Source organism: Protopterus annectens, chromosome 9.part0 (assembly GCF_019279795.1).
Source record: "Protopterus annectens isolate FY-2018-M chromosome 9.part0, PAN1.0, whole genome shotgun sequence".
NCBI classification, from domain to species: domain Eukaryota; kingdom Metazoa; phylum Chordata; order Ceratodontiformes; family Protopteridae; genus Protopterus; species Protopterus annectens.
Window position 1 is genome coordinate 743,020,351 of NC_056743.1, and position 19,921 is coordinate 743,040,271.

At 40.6% G+C, this 19,921-nt stretch overlaps 2 protein-coding genes across 2 annotated transcripts in view; one reads left to right on the forward strand and one right to left on the reverse strand.

Moving 5' to 3' along the window:
• Window positions 1-19,921, reverse strand: part of LOC122811495 (protein FAM71B-like) — a 703,144-nt gene that overhangs the window by 551,974 nt on the left and 131,249 nt on the right. The gene's annotated exons all lie outside the window — the stretch shown is intronic.
• On the forward strand, window positions 9,138-14,709 carry LOC122811496 (ferritin heavy chain A-like). The gene is made up of 4 exons (XM_044083372.1): window positions 9,138-9,384; window positions 11,034-11,180; window positions 12,660-12,785; window positions 14,416-14,709. Exons 1-4 carry the CDS (start codon window positions 9,283-9,285, stop codon window positions 14,569-14,571), a joined length of 531 nt encoding a protein of 176 aa, XP_043939307.1. The 5' UTR covers window positions 9,138-9,282; the 3' UTR covers window positions 14,572-14,709.

Genomic DNA, 19,921 nt, shown 5'->3' on the forward strand with positions numbered 1-19,921 from the left:
GAGTAAGAGGGAGCAAGCCCTCCTAAACTGGAAACACCCCCTCCTCAACTTAAACAAGCAAATAAGGCTTCTTGTGAAGTCCTCCAAAGCAAGCTATCTGTCTGAATTAGCTTCCTCAACAAAGGACAACCACAAGGCATTCTAAAGTTACATCCGTAACCTAAAAGGAAAGGCCCAGATTTGTGCCAAACTGGTAGTTAATGACACCACATATACTGAGCCTGTGGACATAGCTAACCAGTTGACCGACAGGTTCTCTGAAAACTTCACTCCCCTTTCCCCACCACACATACTCCATGACATCCCTACCTTGTATCTCTAAAGAGCAGGTCATAAATGCCCTCTTTAAGGCCAAAAACACAGCATCTATGGGACCTGATAACATCCTAAGCTGTGTTCTACATAGGCTCCAGCATGAATTAGCAACACCATTGGGTACTCTTTTCAGTCATAGTCTAAGCACTGGCTTCATACTAGCTGAATGGAAAACAGCCACCGTTATTCCCTTGCACAAAGGTGGTGCTTCCACTGACCCCGGGAAGTATAGCTCTATTAGCCTAACTAGCTTTATCTGCAAGGCCATGGAACGAATCATCATGGACCTTATAAACAATGAAGTAAGTAATCTCCAAACACTTGACCCAACTCAGTTTGGATTTGTCAAAGGAAGCTCAGGGCTGTTAAACCTGGTGGACTTCTTTGAGACAGTCACCAAGGCCCTAGATGAAGGGAAGTCTGTACATACAGGCTACCTGGACTTAGCCAAGGCATTTGACACTATCCCCCACTCAGGCATCATTGACAAACTCACCCAACTAGGCATCAACCCTTATATCGTTACATGGATTGCTAACTAGCTCAATGATAGAACTCATATAGTCAAAATAGGGGAATCCACCTCCAACAGCAGACCTGCAACCAGTGGTGTTCCACAGGGATCAGTCCTGGGACCTCTACTGTTTGGAATCTATTTCGCTGAAGTACAAGCAAAAACTAAAGGTATGTGGCTGACAAAGTTTGCTAATGACTGCAAACTGAGTGGTCATAGAATCTCCAAATGATGTCAACATCCTACAAGAGGGTCTTACACAAATAAATGATTGGTGTCAAAGTCATGGCCTTAAACTCAATGAAAAGAAAATGTATTATCATTCCTTTCAGTAAAAGTGATGCTCCTACTAACTACCACATCAATACCAACACCTTAGCTACATAGTCAATGGTGAGAGACCTGGGCACACAGGTTGACAGCAACTTTACCTTTGACCACCATGTCTCCACAGTGGTAAGAAGGGCATTCTAAATTGCTCATGTCATAAGTAAGGACATTGCCTCCAGAAAACAAAAAAGTTATAACTTCCCTGTACTCTTACCTCATCAGTCCAGTAATTGAGTACAACCCCCCTTTTGGTAAGTACCTTTCCAAGCACCTGCAGCAGTTGGAGAAACCACAAAGATTCTTCACAAGGAAAATTCAGGGTCTTCAGCATCTGTTCCATGCGGATCATTGTAAATCACTGTCATTTTATTCTGTTTCATACAGACTACTCAGAGGTGATCTGTGCCTTGGATACAAGGCAATCTCTGACGCTCCTATATTGGAAATGCTGCATATCCGTAACTCAAATGGGACACAGGTTACTTTCTTGAAAGACCTTAACTTGCTATGTTCATAGGTTTATAGTTTCATAGGTTAGTAGTAGACTAACTAACCTTGTGGGTCATTTTAAGCTAAGCCAATTACCCCCTGTGAGAATCAAACCCTGCACCTTGTATCTGTAAGGTAAACACCTTAACCATTATGCTAACCTCCCACCCATAATTAGCCCTGCCAAGTCTCTAACCCAGGAACCTGTGCTCTATAATCACAGCAACGTACCACTACACCATCTGAGCTGTGTGACATTAATAAAACCTGTTGGAAGGACAAATTTTTCTCCCAGAGGTTACCACACCTTTGGAACAGACACCTACTTCATGTCAAACAGAGTACCTCTTTGACCCGCTTCAAACAAAATCTGGATGGTTGGATGGGTGACTCTAAATTCACCCCAGGGGTTCCACCTCTGTCCCTTTTGGACAGGGGCAATAGGTGCTGATCATGGAAATAAGGGGAAGAACTTGGCTAGGCTTGTAAGGGCCTATGGCCTTTAGCCTATTAACTTCCCATGATCCTATATTTAAGGTACTACCTACAGATCTTGAACAATATCAGGTTTCCCTATTTTATCTCTTTTCATTAAGTCACTGTGTTCCACCATAGCCACAAATGTGGCAGCTGCAGCCCTGCTGCCACTCTTGCTTTGGTTGAAATTGGTGATCAGGGTGGGAGTTCCTCATATGGAGAGATGTCTTTCTCAGGCAGGTAGCAATCTTCAATCTCCAGCTGACTGATATGATGTCTCACTGGGATGCCATTAAAGGGCCCCTCCTGCAGTGAGTGATGCACATGGTGGACTTGCTGGTAATGTTAACAAGCCACCAAGAACAGGTGTGGCCAATGTCACTAGCCACCTAGACCAAGGACCACCACCTATTGGATTCCAGTAATATACCCTGGTTCATTTGGTGACTGGCAGGCTGATGGCACCCCATCCTATAATCAGTCATATATCTAACCTTTGTTTGTCTGTGCATATGTTTCCCATATTCCCAGTGTGTGTGTGTGTGTGTGTGTGTGTGTGTGTGTGTGTGTGTGTGTGTGTGTGTGCGTGTGCGTGTGTGTGTGCACGTGTCCACATCCATCCATCCTCAACCCTTTTCCCATTTTTGCACAAAGGGTCATGGTGTCACTTCAACAGTGATAATTATTTAGAGCCAAGGTGTACACCACCGGATGGCTAGCCCTGCCACAGTTGTTCTTCCTCACCACAGACTCACACCTAAAGCCAATTATGCCCTGTAATTCTTTGAGTCTTACATGTACGTCTGTTTGCCCCATTGCTCTTTTCACCTGTCCCCTCTTACCTTCTCTCTCTGTGTCTTTAAATACCTGTATATGTATATAAATGGGTCCTTTACCTACACAAACAAATACCTTACCATCTCTCGTCTGCTTTTCCTTAAAGTGTTCCTCTGCATTCTGTACCCCTTTTCTTAATTTCCTGTGCTCCCCTTTCCACCATTGTAATGAACCAATAAAGTAGCCAGATACAGGACACAGTTTCACTGCTCCTTCTTGTGCTTACTGACTTTTGCCAGTACTGCCAACTGCTTGCACTATTTCTCATTTGTGTTCTCATGATTTCAGCACAATATGGTGTAAGATCACAGATTAGTCTCTCTTCAGAGAATCTTGGCTACATACCTCTCAGCCTCTTAGTGCTAGAAATCTGGGCAAAGCCTGACAAAATTGGGAGACAAAGGCCAAAATAGGGACAGATTTTAAATATTGGTCTTAACAGAAAGTTTCTAGAATAACAGTTTGTGTTAACATGCATTTTCTGAAGGAATTGAAAGTCTGAAACTCAAATGTACGTCAGTATTATTGATTTCAGTCCTCAGATCATCCCAGTGATTTGCCAGAAAATCACAAATTTTATGAGGAATAGACCAAAAATATGAGGCAAAAGTGTAGATATTCTGCAAAAATCTGGGCAGTTAAGATGTATGCTTTAGGCAAGGTTCAAATGACAAATTCACCACCGTAACAGGTACAAGCAAGCAAAATCTGAGGGTAATGCTACTCAATGCTAGAAGTCTAAACCTCAAAATGCCCCCACTCGAGGCACTTCTTAAAATGGAGAATATCGACATCTGTGCAGTGACAGAGACCTGGTTCAAAGCTCCAGAGAGCACCCCTGCATTACCAGGCTATAATTCATACCACACCTTTCGGCCACCTAACCCGGAACAAAGCACTAAAGGTGGAGGTGTGTCCATATTCATTAAGGATATCCACACCTCCAGGCTAGTTGCACAGCATAATGCATCCGAGATTATCCAAGTGCAACTAACTCTGGGCAAGACTGCAATCCAAATTGTAGCTTGCTACAGACCCCCCACCATGCCCCAGGATTCCAACTCCTCATTTCTTGATACACTGGAAAGTATTTGTGTACAACCCAACACCCTAATAATGGGCGATTTCAACTACCCCACCATTAACTGGGAAAACTACTCATGTACCAACTCTTTTGCTCAATGTTTTCTGGAATTCATAAATTCCAACACCTTGGATCAACTTATTCACACCCCCACCAGGGGCAGCAATATCCTAGACCTGGTCATTACCAGCATGGGCAACCAGAGGTCAATTCCTCATTGGTCAGATCTGACCACAAGCTAATCACCCTAGACACCCACATCCCGCCCCCACCCCCAATTAGGGAAACCACTGTAAAAAACTTCTCCAAAGCCAACTTCACACATCTTAAGACAGAAGTAGCAAACTTCATGACACCCATGCAGACGGACAATAGAGGTACGACTGCTGAATCCTACACAAATGCACTTTATAAGCACTTACACAAGTGCATGGATCATACTATCTCTAATAGAACCAAGATGCTATCCTCTAAAAAAAGGAAGCCAATCTGGTGGTCCTCTGCCATAAACAAACTCTACAACAGAAGAAAGAAACTGTTGCAAAAAAGAGTAAAATCCCATGACTGGAGGAACTCCCTGGTCAACCTCAGCAAGAATCTGAGATCCCTCATAAAAACCTCCAAAGCTAGTTATGAAAACAAAATTGCCACTGACTCTAAAGACAACCAAAAAGCATTCTAGAGCTATGTCAAGAATCTCAATGGCAACACTCAAATCTGCTCCGAGTTACAGCACAATGGCACTTAATATACAGAACCAACTGATATTGCCAACATCCTGGCAGATAGGTTCAGTGCTAACTTTACCCCCCTCTCACCCCCTAGAGGGCCCATCTCTATACCGGAAGAATGCAAAGTTCCTGTAATCACGGCTGCACAGGTAAAAACACACTCTCCAAAGCCAAGAACACAGCATCCATGGGACCTGACAATATCCCAGGTGAACTGGCACCTTACCTAGGTACCATGTTCAATCATAGCCTCACCTCAGGCTTTGTGCCCACTAAATGGTGCACCACGACGGTTATCCCACTCCACAAAGGGGGAGCCACGATGGACCCCGGGAACTACAGCCCCATTAGCCTGACGAGCCTGGTCTGCAAGGCCATGGAAAGTATCATCATGGAACTCATAAACAAAGACATTGGTAATCTCCAAACTCTGGACCCTACCCAGTTCGGATTTGTAAAAGGCATATCATGTCTCCTAAACCTGATGGACTTCTTTGAAGCAGTCACCAAAGCCATAGATGAGGGTAAAGTGGTTCACACAGCTTATCTAGATCTCGCCAAGGCTTTCGACACCATCCCCCACTCTGGAATTATAGATAAGCTCACTAAACTAGGTATAAATCCCTATGTCACAAGATGGGTTGCCAACTGGCTCATGGACAGAACCCACACTGTGAAAGTAGCGGACTCCAAATCCAACTTCAGACCAGTGACAAGTGGAGTACCACAGGGTTCAGTCCTGGGTCCTCTACTGTTTGGCATCTACTTCTCTGAAGTACAGGCTAACACAGAAGGTCTTTGGCTAACTAAGTTTGAAGATGACTGTAAACTAGGAGCCATAATCGAAACTCCTAATGATGTGGACATACTACAAAAGAGCCTCACTGAGACAGATACCTGGTGTCAAAGCCATGGCCCGAAGCTCAATGCCAAAAAGTGTATTGTCATCCCTTTTGGTAAAAACTCGGTACCCATGAACTACCACATAGCTGGTAATCTACTTAATGCTGAAAATGTGATGAGACCTTGGGACACAGGTGGACAGTAGTTTCTCCTTTGATGATCACATCGCCACAGTGGTCAGGAAATCCTTCTACGTGGCTCACCTCATCACAAAAGGTTTCTCATCCAGAAAAAAAGAGGTCATTGTTCCCCTCTACTCATCACTCATTAGACCCATTATAGAGTACAATGCCCCTTTTGCTATGTACTTCACAAGACATCTACAACAACTGGAAAGGCCACAGAAATACCTCACAAAGAGGATTACTGGCCTCAAACAGATGCCCTATGCAGACCATCTCAAAAACCTCCAGCTTAACTCCGTCGCATATCGCCTACTCAGAGGCGATCTCTGCCTAACATACAAAGCTATGTCAAACCCAGAGCTGTTGGACATGCTCCACTTAAAGAAATCCCAATCCCTACGAGCTACACGCTCTAGGGACCTAAACCTTGTCACCACAATAAACAGAACATGCTGGAGGGCTAGATTCCTGTCCCAGAGACTTCCAATACTCTGGAACAGACTACCTATCTATGTCAAACAGAGGTCCTCATTAGCACTCTTCAAGAAAAATCTTGATGATTGGATGGGAAATAGGAAATTCACCCTACGGATCACTTCTGTGGCTTTGCTCGACAGGGACACAGGAAAATAATTTTCTTGGGTGGCGAAAGTCAGGGTACATTTCTGGCTAGGCTTATATAGGCCCTAGGGCCAATAGCCTAGTACCTACATATGAACCTATGTTACATTACTTCATTTGCAAAATTTCATCTTAAGCTCACTTACCTCTCTGCAGTGTAGCTGTCTGCCTGCTTGCACTGTGTGTACCTATTTCTTTATTTATGTCTGTTTAGAACTTCTATGTTGTCTGCCTATGTGGCCTTAACTCTTTGCTGTATTAATGTACTGGACAATGAATCCTGTCCATTATAATACTCTCAGGATAGTACCAACGGCATTGTGTATTGAAGCAAACATTAATACTTTATATTCTCAGCAAAGAGTTTCCTAGCTAAGGTGCCTGAAAGATTTAGGTCAGTAAAGCTCTGGATGGCAGGAGACAGGTCATTTTCTAACCTAGCCACAGGCATGTGATGGCTTTGTCCTGGTACAATAATGCAACTTACAAATCACAAAGGAAGAAGTAAACGTGGAGGAGTTAAATGATCTGAAAACAAATGCAGGTTCCCAGAGTCTGGAATTCATATTCTCAACACGGATGCATCCATCCATCCCTTTTCTCATTTTTGCACATGGGATGGGGTGGCACTTTAGCAGTTAGAATCTAGAGCCAACGATCATCCCGCCAGATGGCTTGCCCAGGCATGTTTGCTCTTCCATACATTGCAGCTGCATTCTTAGTTCAGCTATGGCAGTTAAATATACCATTAGTTTCGTGTCCTTACGCTGAAACTTTTTTATTGTTTATTGCCTTATAGACCAATCTCCACTTACCATTTAATATGCTAATAATCTTGTAAAATACTTGAAAAAGATGTGCTCAGTGATCCACTGTTGAAGAAGAAAGTCATCTGCCATAACAGCAGTAAATGGGCTTCAAAGACCAGCACTGCTTATTGGAAAGATGGCGAGTGAGAGAAGGATCAGACATCCAGGGGTTAACTATCCTTCCTTAAGAAGGGGGGAGTGGTGCTGAATGAAGTCAAAGGGAAATACTGATGCCTTGTAAGCATGTGTGAGGGAATATGTATATTATCCACTATCACCTTTTCATGTTCACATCTGAGGAGGGAGTGTATAGTCTGAATGGGCAATAAATAAGACAGAGCTACTGAGATTTTGCTCAAACTTCATTGAGTCATGTAGCCAGATTGACTTCTATAGACCTGTATAGCAAATGACATACAAAACACTTCAGCTGTCTCATTGATATTCTTCCCAGTACCCAACAGGCTGACTTGGGTAAGAAGCTGTGTAAAGTGAGGACAGATTCTGACCACCACCTTTTTGCTACCGCTGACTCTCCTACAGAAACCAACAACTCAGATGTAAAGAACAAATTTAAACATTTTACTCTATTTGGATGAAGACCACAACACAAGTGTTGGCTTTATGGGAAAAGCAAAAGCATTGAAGAGTTAGAGGTTATGGGACTCTCACTTTGGTGTTGTGTGAAGGTTGTGGGACTCCATCTTTACTCTGGTGTGGGTATAACTCCTTTGCAACTTGTAAAAAAGCAGTGTCTTTCTGCTTTTCCTGGTTAGGGATCACCACAGTGGATCACCAGTCCGCAGATTGAGTAGCAGTGCAACCTTCACAGAAGGCACACACACGCACACCTACCTGCATGTCTTTAAAACTCACTTGACTGCAGGGAGGACATGCAGACCCCACACAGAAGGTGCTCCAGCCAAGAATCGAACCCGAGATCCTCTTGCTGTGAGGCAACTACTCCTTTGCAACTTGTAATATATAAAACTCTTGACTATTAGGTCATAGTGCCAATTTATATGCAATGGAAGAGATATGTTTGAGATGTACTGAGTATGACTGTTCATTGCAAATGGTATTGCATTAAGCAGTGTTGCTGTTTTTAACAGATGATGATAACAACAACTGTGTAAGCTTTAGTATGTTAACTATACTGATGTTATTTTATGGTTCTAAAAGCTGATCACCCTATTCTAGCACATTATTTCCCGCCCAAGGAACTGTTAATGCCAGTGAGCAGGTATGCACACAAAAGGTAGCAAAATGAACCAGAGTGCCCTGGCAAGTTTCAGAGAAGGGAACCTCATTATTTCAGCTGTGTTGCACTGCCTCAGTTTCAGAGATAAACAAAAGATGACACAGCTGGGAATTTGTTGATTAGGAGCGGTTTGTTCTTGCTGCAGTGGGTGAGGTCTGTTATTAATGCTGAGTCACCCACATGTAGTCAGCAGATTAAAAGTAAGATTAAGTGGTTTTGATCGTCCTGAGTACGTAGAACTCTCCATTTAAGAGCAGGGAAATATCATATTGAAACAAATTGTTTTAGTCTGAATTTCATTATGTCACATACACTCTCCAAAAGAATATTTCTCTTTTGCTTAATGTTGCACACTTTTTGACAGCATGCTGATATAGTCCTTTAACCAGGGTTGGCTGTAAATTTATAAGGTCTCTCAGCTGTTTCAGGCTTAAGAAGAAAAGAAAGAATGAAATGCAGCAACATGCTTTGCCTATTGTAATCCATTCCGGTTTTAACTGGTTGTTAGCTTTCTTCACTATCTTGCAGCTTGCTCTGTTCCGCACTATAATAACTGCCTATTATTAGAATGGATTGCTCAAGTTACATAGTCTGTCATGCAAGGTCATTTCCTGTTTTTTTTAAGTATAAATATCCCTCCATCTTGAGGTTTGGTTTAGATCATCTTTGGACTGTGTTCTTGCTTCAACAGTGTTTGAACGGAACAGAGTCTGTACTGTGAGACTTTTAATTTTTTTCCTTTGAAAATTTTTTGTCATCTGCTGTCATTAACAACTAGCTACTGAAATGGAGTCTCAGGTCCGCCAGAACTACCACACTGAATGTGAAGCTGCGATTAATCGCCAGATCAACATGGAGCTGACTGCCTCCTATGTTTATTTGTCTATGGTGAGTGTATATATATGTATGTAGTACCTTCTAACACTTCTGTGTTTTAGTACTAAACTGATTGCTTTTTGTTCTTAGTATGTTTTAAAATCACTTAATTTCTAACTGATGAAATTTTAGGGGAGTTCTAATGAGTAGGAGGATTTCTGGAACTGGCTTTTAGCTGTGTTTTTGCGTTCAGACAAGCTCTCTCCTTTGGGTTGCAGAGCCTCCCCTCCCCCTTTACTTGATGTTCACTATGTAGGCTGTGAATACTTGCACAGCTGTACTCCTCTGCAAGATGCCACTTTTCAAATTTATAAAAATGGTTAGATTGACAAGCTGTTCTCCCAGTTTCAGCTCTGCCTCAAACTGCGTCTTTTACTCATATTTGTAGAAACTCCTGCTGTGTTTATAAGCTTGAGTAAGTTAAACAAAAGTACATTTTTTGCTCTCAATGTTTAGATATCCATTTTAAATTAGAAGACTAAGTAATACACTCGTGCTGTTTCACAGATGACCAGAATGACTTGCTGCGCAAAGTAGCATTCCACTACAAATGATTTGTAGTTAATGTCTGGACAGCCATCATCATTTGCATAAATATAAACTGCTTTAGTAGTTGTAGTTTATAGATTTGATTTAGCTGCGAGGTAACTACACTGCGTGCCCAATTTGTAGCTGTATTATGGGCTCACTGAGACCATGGTAGTGGTTATGACTTTTTTATTTTTCAAAAAAAAAAAAATCTTCCCCTGGTAGCAGCTTGCTTAGGCCACTGAAAAAATCAATCAAGTCTTTACTAAAAGTTAAGCACCTTTTGGCACTATTTTTAGACCGTTATGATGCTGACTGACTGTGTACTCTTGAAACTGCATTGATTGGTATCACCTGTGCTTGATACCAGGCTTCTTACCTCAAACCTTCTTTGTTGTGATAGTAGAAGTATGACACCAGAAAATACTAAGGGCTGATACAGCACCATAGTGTGTAAACACATGGTCTGCCTTACTGTGATTATGGTATTGGCAGTCCATTGTGTTCCTTCATAGACTTTTTTAGATGGGTCTTCATGCTGCAAATGTAAGGACCCAGCTAAAAAGCTGCTGTCCACATAAATAAAGCGGGATTCTTGGTTACATGTAGTAGGTAATACATTTAAACATTTTAAAATGCATTTTATGCTTGTATTTATCCAGTGATTGGAAAACTAACTCCAAGACATAACTAAGGAACTGGGCAATACTAAAATGAACCTTTAATTGCTATATGTACGGCTCTGTAGCTTACCTCTTTGCAGTAAGTCTGCTGTCACTGTGGCAGTTCTGTATCTAAATGCATATCCTTTAGCTTCCAAGGAAGCTAGTGTATATGATAGGCAAGTTTTTAGGGTGTAACTATATTGTGGGATTGTATCATATTTCAGAAATATGATGTGAAGAGGCCATGTGCACTAATGTAAGAATGTACCCCAAACAGTTGGGTGTGAGGGCAGTGTGTAGCCATACAGAAGTAGGGTGAGGCCAGTGCAAGCCTTTGGCTCCATTACCATGTTGGCCCTTAAATTATTGGGATTAAATGGGTCATGAAGGGGCTTTGGTCATAACAATCATAATCTTTGTGCATATGTTTTTTCTACCCTTTTTTTTACTGTTTCTTTTTTCTTTCAGTCTTGTTTCTTTGACCGAGATGATGTGGCACTGAAACACTGCTCCAAGTTTTTCAAGGAACAGTCTCATGAGGAGAGAGAACATGCTGAGAAACTAATGAAGTTCCAAAACAAACGTGGTGGCCGTATATTTCTCCAGGATATCAAGGTATGTGTGCCTTTAGCAATGCATCTAGGGAATCCTTTTATGATGTGCTTCTGGAGCAGACCTCTTATCCAGTGACCTTCTTAATCTCTTGGTTTATCATATTCTGTGAGATCTGAGGTTTTAGCAGGGCAGATTTAAGAATGTGGTGCCACCTGCTGGCAGCAGTATTATCTGCTCTAAAATCTTGCATTAAGTCACATGACTGACAAATGCTGAAGTTGTGAAGTCACACCAGTGCATACTTAACCTCTTAGAGCAAGAATTCTGGACAAAGCCCCACAAATAGGGACATTTTTAAACGGCGCTCTTACTCAAAGTTGATAGAATAACAGGTTGTGCATTAGCATGAATTTTCTGAAGGATATGAAGTCTGAAACTCGTGTCTGCCATTATTTTATATCTTTAATGATTTACCACTACTTTGCCAGAAAACCACAATTTTATGAAAAATGGACCAAAAATGAGGCCAAAATCTGGACATTCTGTGAAAATCTGTACATTTGAGAGATATGTGTTAGCATATCGACATACAACTCCGTATACTGCTAGATTCTTAATTTTTACAAGGGGATAAAACCCTTTCACCCCAACTCCTGTAATGTTAGATCTAATTTTTTACAAGGAAGTAAGCCCTGTGCATCCCAACTCCCAAGGAATAGCAAGTATTTCTTTTGCACTGGGCCCCTTGTGGATTTTAGGGGAATGTTTACCCTCTGTATAGTTGGTTTCAGTCTCTTGGAAAATGCTTCTATATAGAAACTGTGTATTAACTGTCCTCAGTCCACACTTACTATAGAAGTACAGTTTTTACTCTAAATTTGTCCTCCTAGCTATATAGGAATCCACACTGTGGTTAACCCCCCCCCCCCATCGTCTTAAGTGGGACTGTACCACTGGCTGTAAAACCTGTTTCAGTCATCTATCTGTGCTAAGATCAACCTGTTTCTACTTTAAGTCTGTGCTAAGGTAACCACACACATGTAATACTGAAACTGAAGTTTAGTATTGCTAATTTGCCTTACTATTCTTTTGGATTTGTCAGCCTGACAAAAACTTATGTAAATTAACTTGATTCTGTGGGACTTATTTTGCATGCATTTAAGGTATAACTTGTGTGGAGACCCTGCATGGTGATGGGATATATCTGTGACCTGGCTTTGCTATTTCTATTTGGTGTTTCACTTAAAGTGCACCGTCTCCAGAAAACTGCAGTGAAGAGCTGAGCTGATGGACATCAGCATTCCTAGTAATAATCATGTACTTTTTTGAAAAGTTGCTTTATTCAAACAGCACACTTCCACGCATTTGTGCATGATGTTGCTTGTCTCAATGTCTGCTCCAAATTTGGGCCTAATCATGTATTTGAAATTGTAGTTGGTGCAATTAAGTATAAATGGAATGTGAGCACATTTGCTTATAATACTGCAGGCATTTTTTCCAAATATTTAGTGGAATGAGCTCCCATAATTTTTCTTTCAGAAACCTGAACGAGATGAGTGGGGTAATGTGCTAGAAGCCATGATGTGTGCACTGGAGCTGGAGAAGACTGTGAATAGGAGCCTGCTGGACCTACACAATCTGGCTACAGAGAAGGCTGACCCTCATGTAAGTATCAAGCATCATGGTTAACTGCAGCTGTTCAAGTTAACTGTAACATGAAGCAAAATGTGCAGGTGAAGTGGAACTGGTCCTTGCTCATGTTTGATGTATTGGACTTGGTCTGTAGTTCCTCCTAGTGACTTTCAAGTCATGGATGACTCCATTACTCCATCAGTTGGCATGTTAAATGAATTGAGTAATTGGTATCCAACCATAATGGGGAAGTTTCTGATCAGCATATAGTGCTGGTTGGATGTCTTAGATGCCATGCTAGTGAATGGATTGACCTGAGACTTGTACCTAAAACTAAGTCTAAACATGGCTGTGTTGGATGCAATTTCAAACTTTTGCAGGGAGACTCATTTCGTCCCCATCCCCAGACCCTTGCATCTTGGGGCAGTGTAAGGGTAGTACTCCATGGTTCCCCAAACCTAGAATACATCATAATTATTATAGGCTTTTCACTTTATTTCCGTTCCCGTCCATTTTTTTACCTCTGGTAGGTGAAGGAGATGCTGACGTGTACTTACTGAAAGGATTTTATGGAATCTGTACAGCCTTTTTGGGCATCCTCAATGCTCCAAATTGCTGTACTACTGTAAAGAGCCAGTTTGGTTCCTGGGGGTGCTTTTGTATGGAATCTGCATGTTGTTGTTTGAGTTTGTTTTCCACTTCCCAAGTAGATGCCGCCTTTGAATTGCCATGCCTATAGGTGTGTGCAGCCTGTTTAGTGCCTCATGGAATATATATATATATATATATATATATATATATATATATATATATATATAATTATGGATCTACTACTTTTGATTGACAGCTCATTTGATCGAAAACTAGTATTCATGGCAATTAACAGGGATTTGTCCCCCTCCCCAAAGTCGTGCGACCCTGGAGTTTATATATAAAGGTGGGGGGGGGGGCTGTAGGATCAGCAAGATAGACTGTTCATTGGACTAGAAATGGTGTTGGGGGTAGGAATCTTGCATATTGTGGTAACAAGTCTTAACTTTTTTTTTTTTAATGACCAAATAAGGGATCTTGAGACCCATGTGGATCGGTGCAACACAGAGTCTGTTCATTGAGCTTTGCTTCTGGTTTAGCAGGATGTCTTTTAATGAAACTGAAGGAGAATAGCATGGATGAAACTGGTGCATGCACAGTCATTGTGCTGTTGTCAAGCTCCTACTAAATAACTAGTAATTGTGTCTGAAAAGTGGTGGCGGTGCAGTCTACTTGTTTGGCTAGCATGATTTAAGACTAGTACAATGACAATTATACCTGGGGATTCACTTTTATGATAGCTTATTTGGCATCTCTGTCTACATCTTGGTTTATAATGCAAAAAATTAACTTATGTTTATGGCAAGGGGATACTAGATGTAGAACTTTGCCCCAGAATGTTGGTATCTGTGTAACAAAGCATGGGCAGAATGTGACTTTGCAATTAATAGGTGGCAAAATGTTTGGTGCAGATTTATAGAAGCTGTAACTCTTTGACTTGCTTCTGCTGTGAAGTCTGGTTGCAGTTATTTTTGAAATGTTCTACTTCCTTTGTCAATTACTGCTTTAACATAAAGCTTTTATGACTGACTAAAGGCCTAGCATACCAAGTCTGAATTCTGTTTCCTCCTAGCTGTGTGACTTTCTGGAGAGCCACTATCTGGAAGAACAAGTTGAAGCCATCAAGAAGCTGGGAGACTACATCACCAACTTGAAGCGTGTGGGTGCTCCCCAGAATGGGCTGGGCGAGTACCTCTTTGACAAATACACCTTGGGAAGCAGCAGCTAAGTCATCCAAATGGAATACATGCCAACAGAGTTGTCAAAGCATTTTAAATACTGACCTTATTCTGGCAATTTGTTAAGGCTAAACAGTGTGTTGCCATCTGTGCCACCCAAAATAAATAAATAAAAATCAAGAGTTTAATTTGTGTTCAAATTTAATGACTCAAATTAAAAATTATTTGCCAGGAATAAACAAATACGGCTTCTCTTGAATACACTTTACCTAGAATTAAACACACATGATGTCTTTTAACTAGTGTAGGATAAGAGATGGTGACTGACCTCCCCACCCTTGACATTGTAAAGTATTGAATTGTGTGTGCAGGCTAAAGGATGGGGGTACTCTGGTTAGTCATGGTGTTTAGCTGTGACAACAGCTTTTGTGCTGATTGAGTGGCAGTCTGTTTCTCACCTGTCATGAGAAGGTGATGAAATGTTATGCAGGTTGAACACAACAGTTGGGGCTGCTCTGGCTAGTTATAGTATTAAGAGCTGTGACCAATAATATTGCACCATGTTCGTGTGGAGAAACCTGAGCCATAGTTGGTGAAATTACTTTCCTACTTGCACTGCAGTGACTTCTCTTGTAAATAACCTGAATAGTCCAAATTACCTTGGAGAGTGGTAGGGGTTACTCAGTGTTTTTTTTTTGTTTGGGGGGGGGGGGGTACAACGAAAGTGCATAGGCTGTTGGTACCCCAACTCATCACACATAGATGTGGTTATAGGAAAAAGCTGCACTTGTGTGTGTGGTAGCCCTTATCTCTGCTATTCATCTTGGTTCTTTGCACTATCTAAGCTTTCACCAAGTAAGATAGTTAACAGCACTAAAGTACCTATAAGGATGGCACAAGTCCTTTGTGCTACAGTTCTAGTGCAACTCCTCTGAACCTTTTCCAGAGGCCACAGACCTTGCTTTACATAATACCCCCCCCCCATCTTACCTTTTCATGGAGTTCTAACACCTTCTTAGACCTCTTCTAAAAGTGTTCCCAATAGTGGTATGTTAAGCTGAATCTGTTTGCCCTAACACCCAGCAGTAGTGTATTGCCCACTAAACTGCTGCTAGCCTGTAAGAAGTAGGCTACCTGCTGTGAGTACAGTTCTAGCCAGACTTTTCCAGTTCTTGCTGACTGCTATACATTCACAGTGCTGAGACACTGTGCCACTTCTAGAGTGAGAAGGATTACAACCTTATCAGACATTTGAAGACTTGTCTCAAGTTATTTAACTTTTATAGAAGTAAATGGTATTATTCCCAATAAGAATGAACACATCAATGGTATTATTCCCAATAAGAATTTACACATCAATAGGAAGTTAAAAATGGAGTAGTTTGCGTGCAACAAGAGCCTTTGTTTTATACAGACTTGCATATAAACTGGGTCAGGCTTCTCTTGCTTGATGAAGGAGCAGATAATGTCTACTGGGAATGTTCTTTGTTATACTGTAAACATTTTTGGCTGTTGTCTTTTGTGTATATTAGAGTGGCTATAATTTCTACAATAGAAGAGATTTGTTGCACCCAAGAATGCCTTTTTCATTTTCAGAAAGTAAGGCACGTTAAGTTTTCTGTTGTACTAAAGAACCCTTATTTAAAGTGTTTGCATTCTTGTGTATTAAAAAATAAAAGCCTTGGTCTACAGAAATGCTCAACTGACTACACTTCCATTTTTAGAATGGACATCCATTTGTAGTTGTGGATAGGAGATCTTGTAACTTCCAACGATATGGAAACAGTTTTTTGTATCATACTTGTGTATGAACTGACAAGAGGCTGGATGCCAAAGCAAACGTTCTTTGCCACTGACATATGCTCTGTATCTCGCAGTTAATTTGTTTGCCTTTCACAAGAGCAGTGAAATTCTGAGCAGTGTTTCTCTCCTGTCCAGGAAAGTGAGGCATCGTTGACCTATGCACTAATGGGATCACCACTCCTCTAGTCTGTTGAGCAAGAGTTGGGAGGTGGACACTTGTGTCAGCCTGTATGAGATTTGAGAGTGTAAGGGGGAGGGAGAAAACTAGGGCATAACATGTGCATCACCACAGAGAACATTTCACTCTAGTCCTTTTTGGACCCACAAACAGCCTGAGCACAGCTGGGAAATACCAGTCTCCACCAGGAAATCAAGAAATGCTCACTCGTGAGCAGAATGCAAACACTTTGCAGAATAAGTGTGTGATGAAAGCTGCTCACTCCTGCCTCCACACCACTCAAGCTGATAACTGAACTCTGGGTCATAGTCGGGGTTTAAGTTTTCTCTGCCAGACCATCCAATAAGCCTCTATTAATTTAGTCTGATTTCCAAAGTCTAAATTAGAGCTATTCAGTGAAGGCAGGACATCACTACATAACTGGCATTAAGAAATGCACTGAGATATTTAATAATGGGTAACATTCTGTATATAAGAAAAAAAAAAATGTATTTGCTACAAGTAACTTGTAATGAATAATGCTTTACTTCATCTAAAATTTTCTTTCTCTCAGGAGACTGAAGTCCATTTTCATTAATTACCTCTGTTAACTCTACTTGAGTATCAAGTGATACTCTCACCATTTAATGCTCAGCCTTTCATACTTTCCAGAATATTCCAGTTTTTATATGTATAGCTAAGCTTTATTGAACTTCAAATCCAGGATGCTGGGGTTCCCTATTAAAATCACGAAGGTCCTCTTACCTGAATACAGAAACGTCGACACGTATACGTTGAACCACGAAAACACCGATCATCCTGAAGCGCAAAATCCAAAATGTCAGATCTTCATGATTGGCCCTTCTGCGGTATAGCTCCTTAAGGTAAGTGTGCAATAGTTATGGACCTTGGGGTTAGGGTGTGGGTTAAGGTAAGTTCATAGATAGTAATGTATGTAAGGTTTAGTGTAGGGTTAGAAGTAGGATTTTTGTTAGTATATGTTTGTGGTTTATTTATTTTGTTTGGGTAGGTAGTTGGACAGCTATGATGGTTTGAGATTTTGAATTTTGTGGTTTAGGGTATTCCGTGTATTCACGGTTCATGTAATAGGTGTCAGTGATTATGTATTCGCTGAATAGGTCTTTCACGGTTCTAATATAGACCCGGATCCTATTTGGAACAAATGAAGTATAAGATGTCTAATAAGACTGATGAGCAATGAAACCTTAAAGTTCCTCTATCAGAATAAGGGATCCCAAATAGCAGTTCAAGAAATGTAGCTGGGAGGATGTATGTCCAACTTTCTTAGGAAGATGGGTGCTGCTAAAACAAGGTTAACATTCCTCATTGGTTTTATTTCTGTCCAAGAAAAAGCTGCAGTCCTACCTCAAGTCTTTATGAATGAATGCATGTCATCTGGTATATGAAAAATAATACAAATTCTGCTTTTAAATGTATGCTATGAAATAAAAGACGTGAAAGAATTAATAATGAAATATAATCTAATCTAAAATTTAGTACCTAAATTTAGTCTAACTACATGGACCTGAAAGTCGGATCAAGCTCCCTCCCTACAAAACTGTTTTTTTTTTTTTAATAATTTATTTACTCTTGACTGGTTCAGTCCCTGTAGGCCAATGTCTTCTTTTTAAGGAAAACCCAAAGTGGTTTTCATAATGACTAGGGGAAATCTGGCCACTGTACTTCTTTCTTTTTGTCAGGAAGTGACATAGGATCTCATGCATCCACCTAAGCTACCACTGCCTCGGGTAGATGGGACCTCATTTTAAAATCTCATCTGAAGAACAGCTGTACTTGGTAGTAAGGGCTAGGGGAATAAGTCAGGACCTTAACAGTTTTTAACTTAAGCCTTGCTCTCTAGCAACAAAAAGATTATAACAAAGAATGCGATATTGAGTTCAGACTAGCAACCTGGACAGTGATATCTTTGTTATAAATGGTACAGTTTTCTTTTTCCAAATGTAACCCAGTGGGCTGGCTTTAGCTATGCAGTAGAAATACTTTCATCATAATGGCAATTGTGACAAATGACAGTAACTGGTAAAATGTTACACTTGCATTTTACTATTAAAACATATGTAGACTTGGTGTCCAGATCCTAGCAAAGTCACTAGCATTAAACATTACAGTATTAGATATTCATTTCAAGAACCTAATACACAAATTTTCTTAGCAAACATGGCCTCTTCATTTTTCTAATTGAATTACTACAATCACAGATACACTGCCATTTTACATGACAGGCCTGAAGTAGTCTAGTCAAATACTGACGTGAGCATTCAGCTTAAAAAAATATTGCTTTAGCTTAAGTTCTCATGTCAAATTTAAGCTATTTTTGCATAACTAACAGAATTCCTGTATGTTATGTTACTCAGTCCCAATCTTAGAAATATTAGGACATGGGCTGCTTGTTCATCTAGTAATACAGTAAAGAACTAGCTATCTGCTTGCATTTCTGAGATGTCTCTCTGGTACGGAAGTGTTATTTAGCATACCTGTCAACTGTACAGATTTTTTGCCTAGTATTTTTGATCTCTTCCTCATAAAATCTGTGGTGGTCTTAAAAATTACTGAGGATTTAATTCATTAAATAATTATGGACATCTGCGTTTCAGACTTCATAGCCTTCAGGAAATACATGCTAACACAAACCCTGTTATTCTAGCAACTTTCTTAGTTTGTATGAGCAATATTTAAAATCTGTCCCTATTTTTGGGCCTTTGTCCCCCCATTACTTTTGGCTCTGTCCAGATTTCTTTCATTTAGAGGTTGTGAGCTATGTTATTTAGTCATTAGTTTTTGGCTTCACTGTATACTGCTTCTCTGATTCTTGTCTCTGGTGCTACTGTTAGTGATTTAGGTTTTAGTACTAAAAAGACCATCTTTTACCTGTTCAGCACCATTCTTGTAATTTGCAGCATCCATTTGTTTTCTGACAGAATAAAACCTGTAACAATGAGGGAAACAAACTGTTCAATAAAACTAGACTGCCCCAACAGACAGCGAGCACTATTACCAGACAGCTTAGTAGATAGCAAGCATAGTTAGCCAAGGGAATAAGAGGTGAAACAATTACCCAGAACAAACATGCCTTTTTAAGCAGTTGTTGGCTTGGCTATTGGCTTGTTATTCTTTGCCTACTGCAGATTCAAGATTCTAGATTCAACCTGCTCTTTGTCATTGAAAAGGTTTTCGCTAAGTCAGAACATGTTTGGCAAATGCAATTTCCATGGAAAGGCTCTCTATCAACCTTCTTGCTTAGCATTACCACTCAAAGTTTAGTATTACTGCAGGCATCATATCCACTAGTAAAAGCAGTCATGTGGCTTGCACATATGCAGCATAGAACAACACTTACATCACCAGGGATGGGATAATAAGACACATGATTCTTAGATCATTTGGTAGAATAGAAGCTG

What these genes read in the sequence shown, in the direction of transcription:
- LOC122811496 (XM_044083372.1), top strand. Translation starts at nt 9,283, where the DNA reads ATGGAGTCTCAGGTCCGCCAGAACTACCACACTGAATGTGAAGCTGCG. An exon ending in CCTATGTTTATTTGTCTATG is followed by an intron (nt 9,385 to 11,033) that starts GTGAGTGTATAT and finishes TTTTTCTTTCAG; the next exon opens with TCTTGTTTCTTTGACCGAGA. An exon ending in TATTTCTCCAGGATATCAAG is followed by an intron (nt 11,181 to 12,659) that starts GTATGTGTGCCT and finishes TTTTTCTTTCAG; the next exon opens with AAACCTGAACGAGATGAGTG.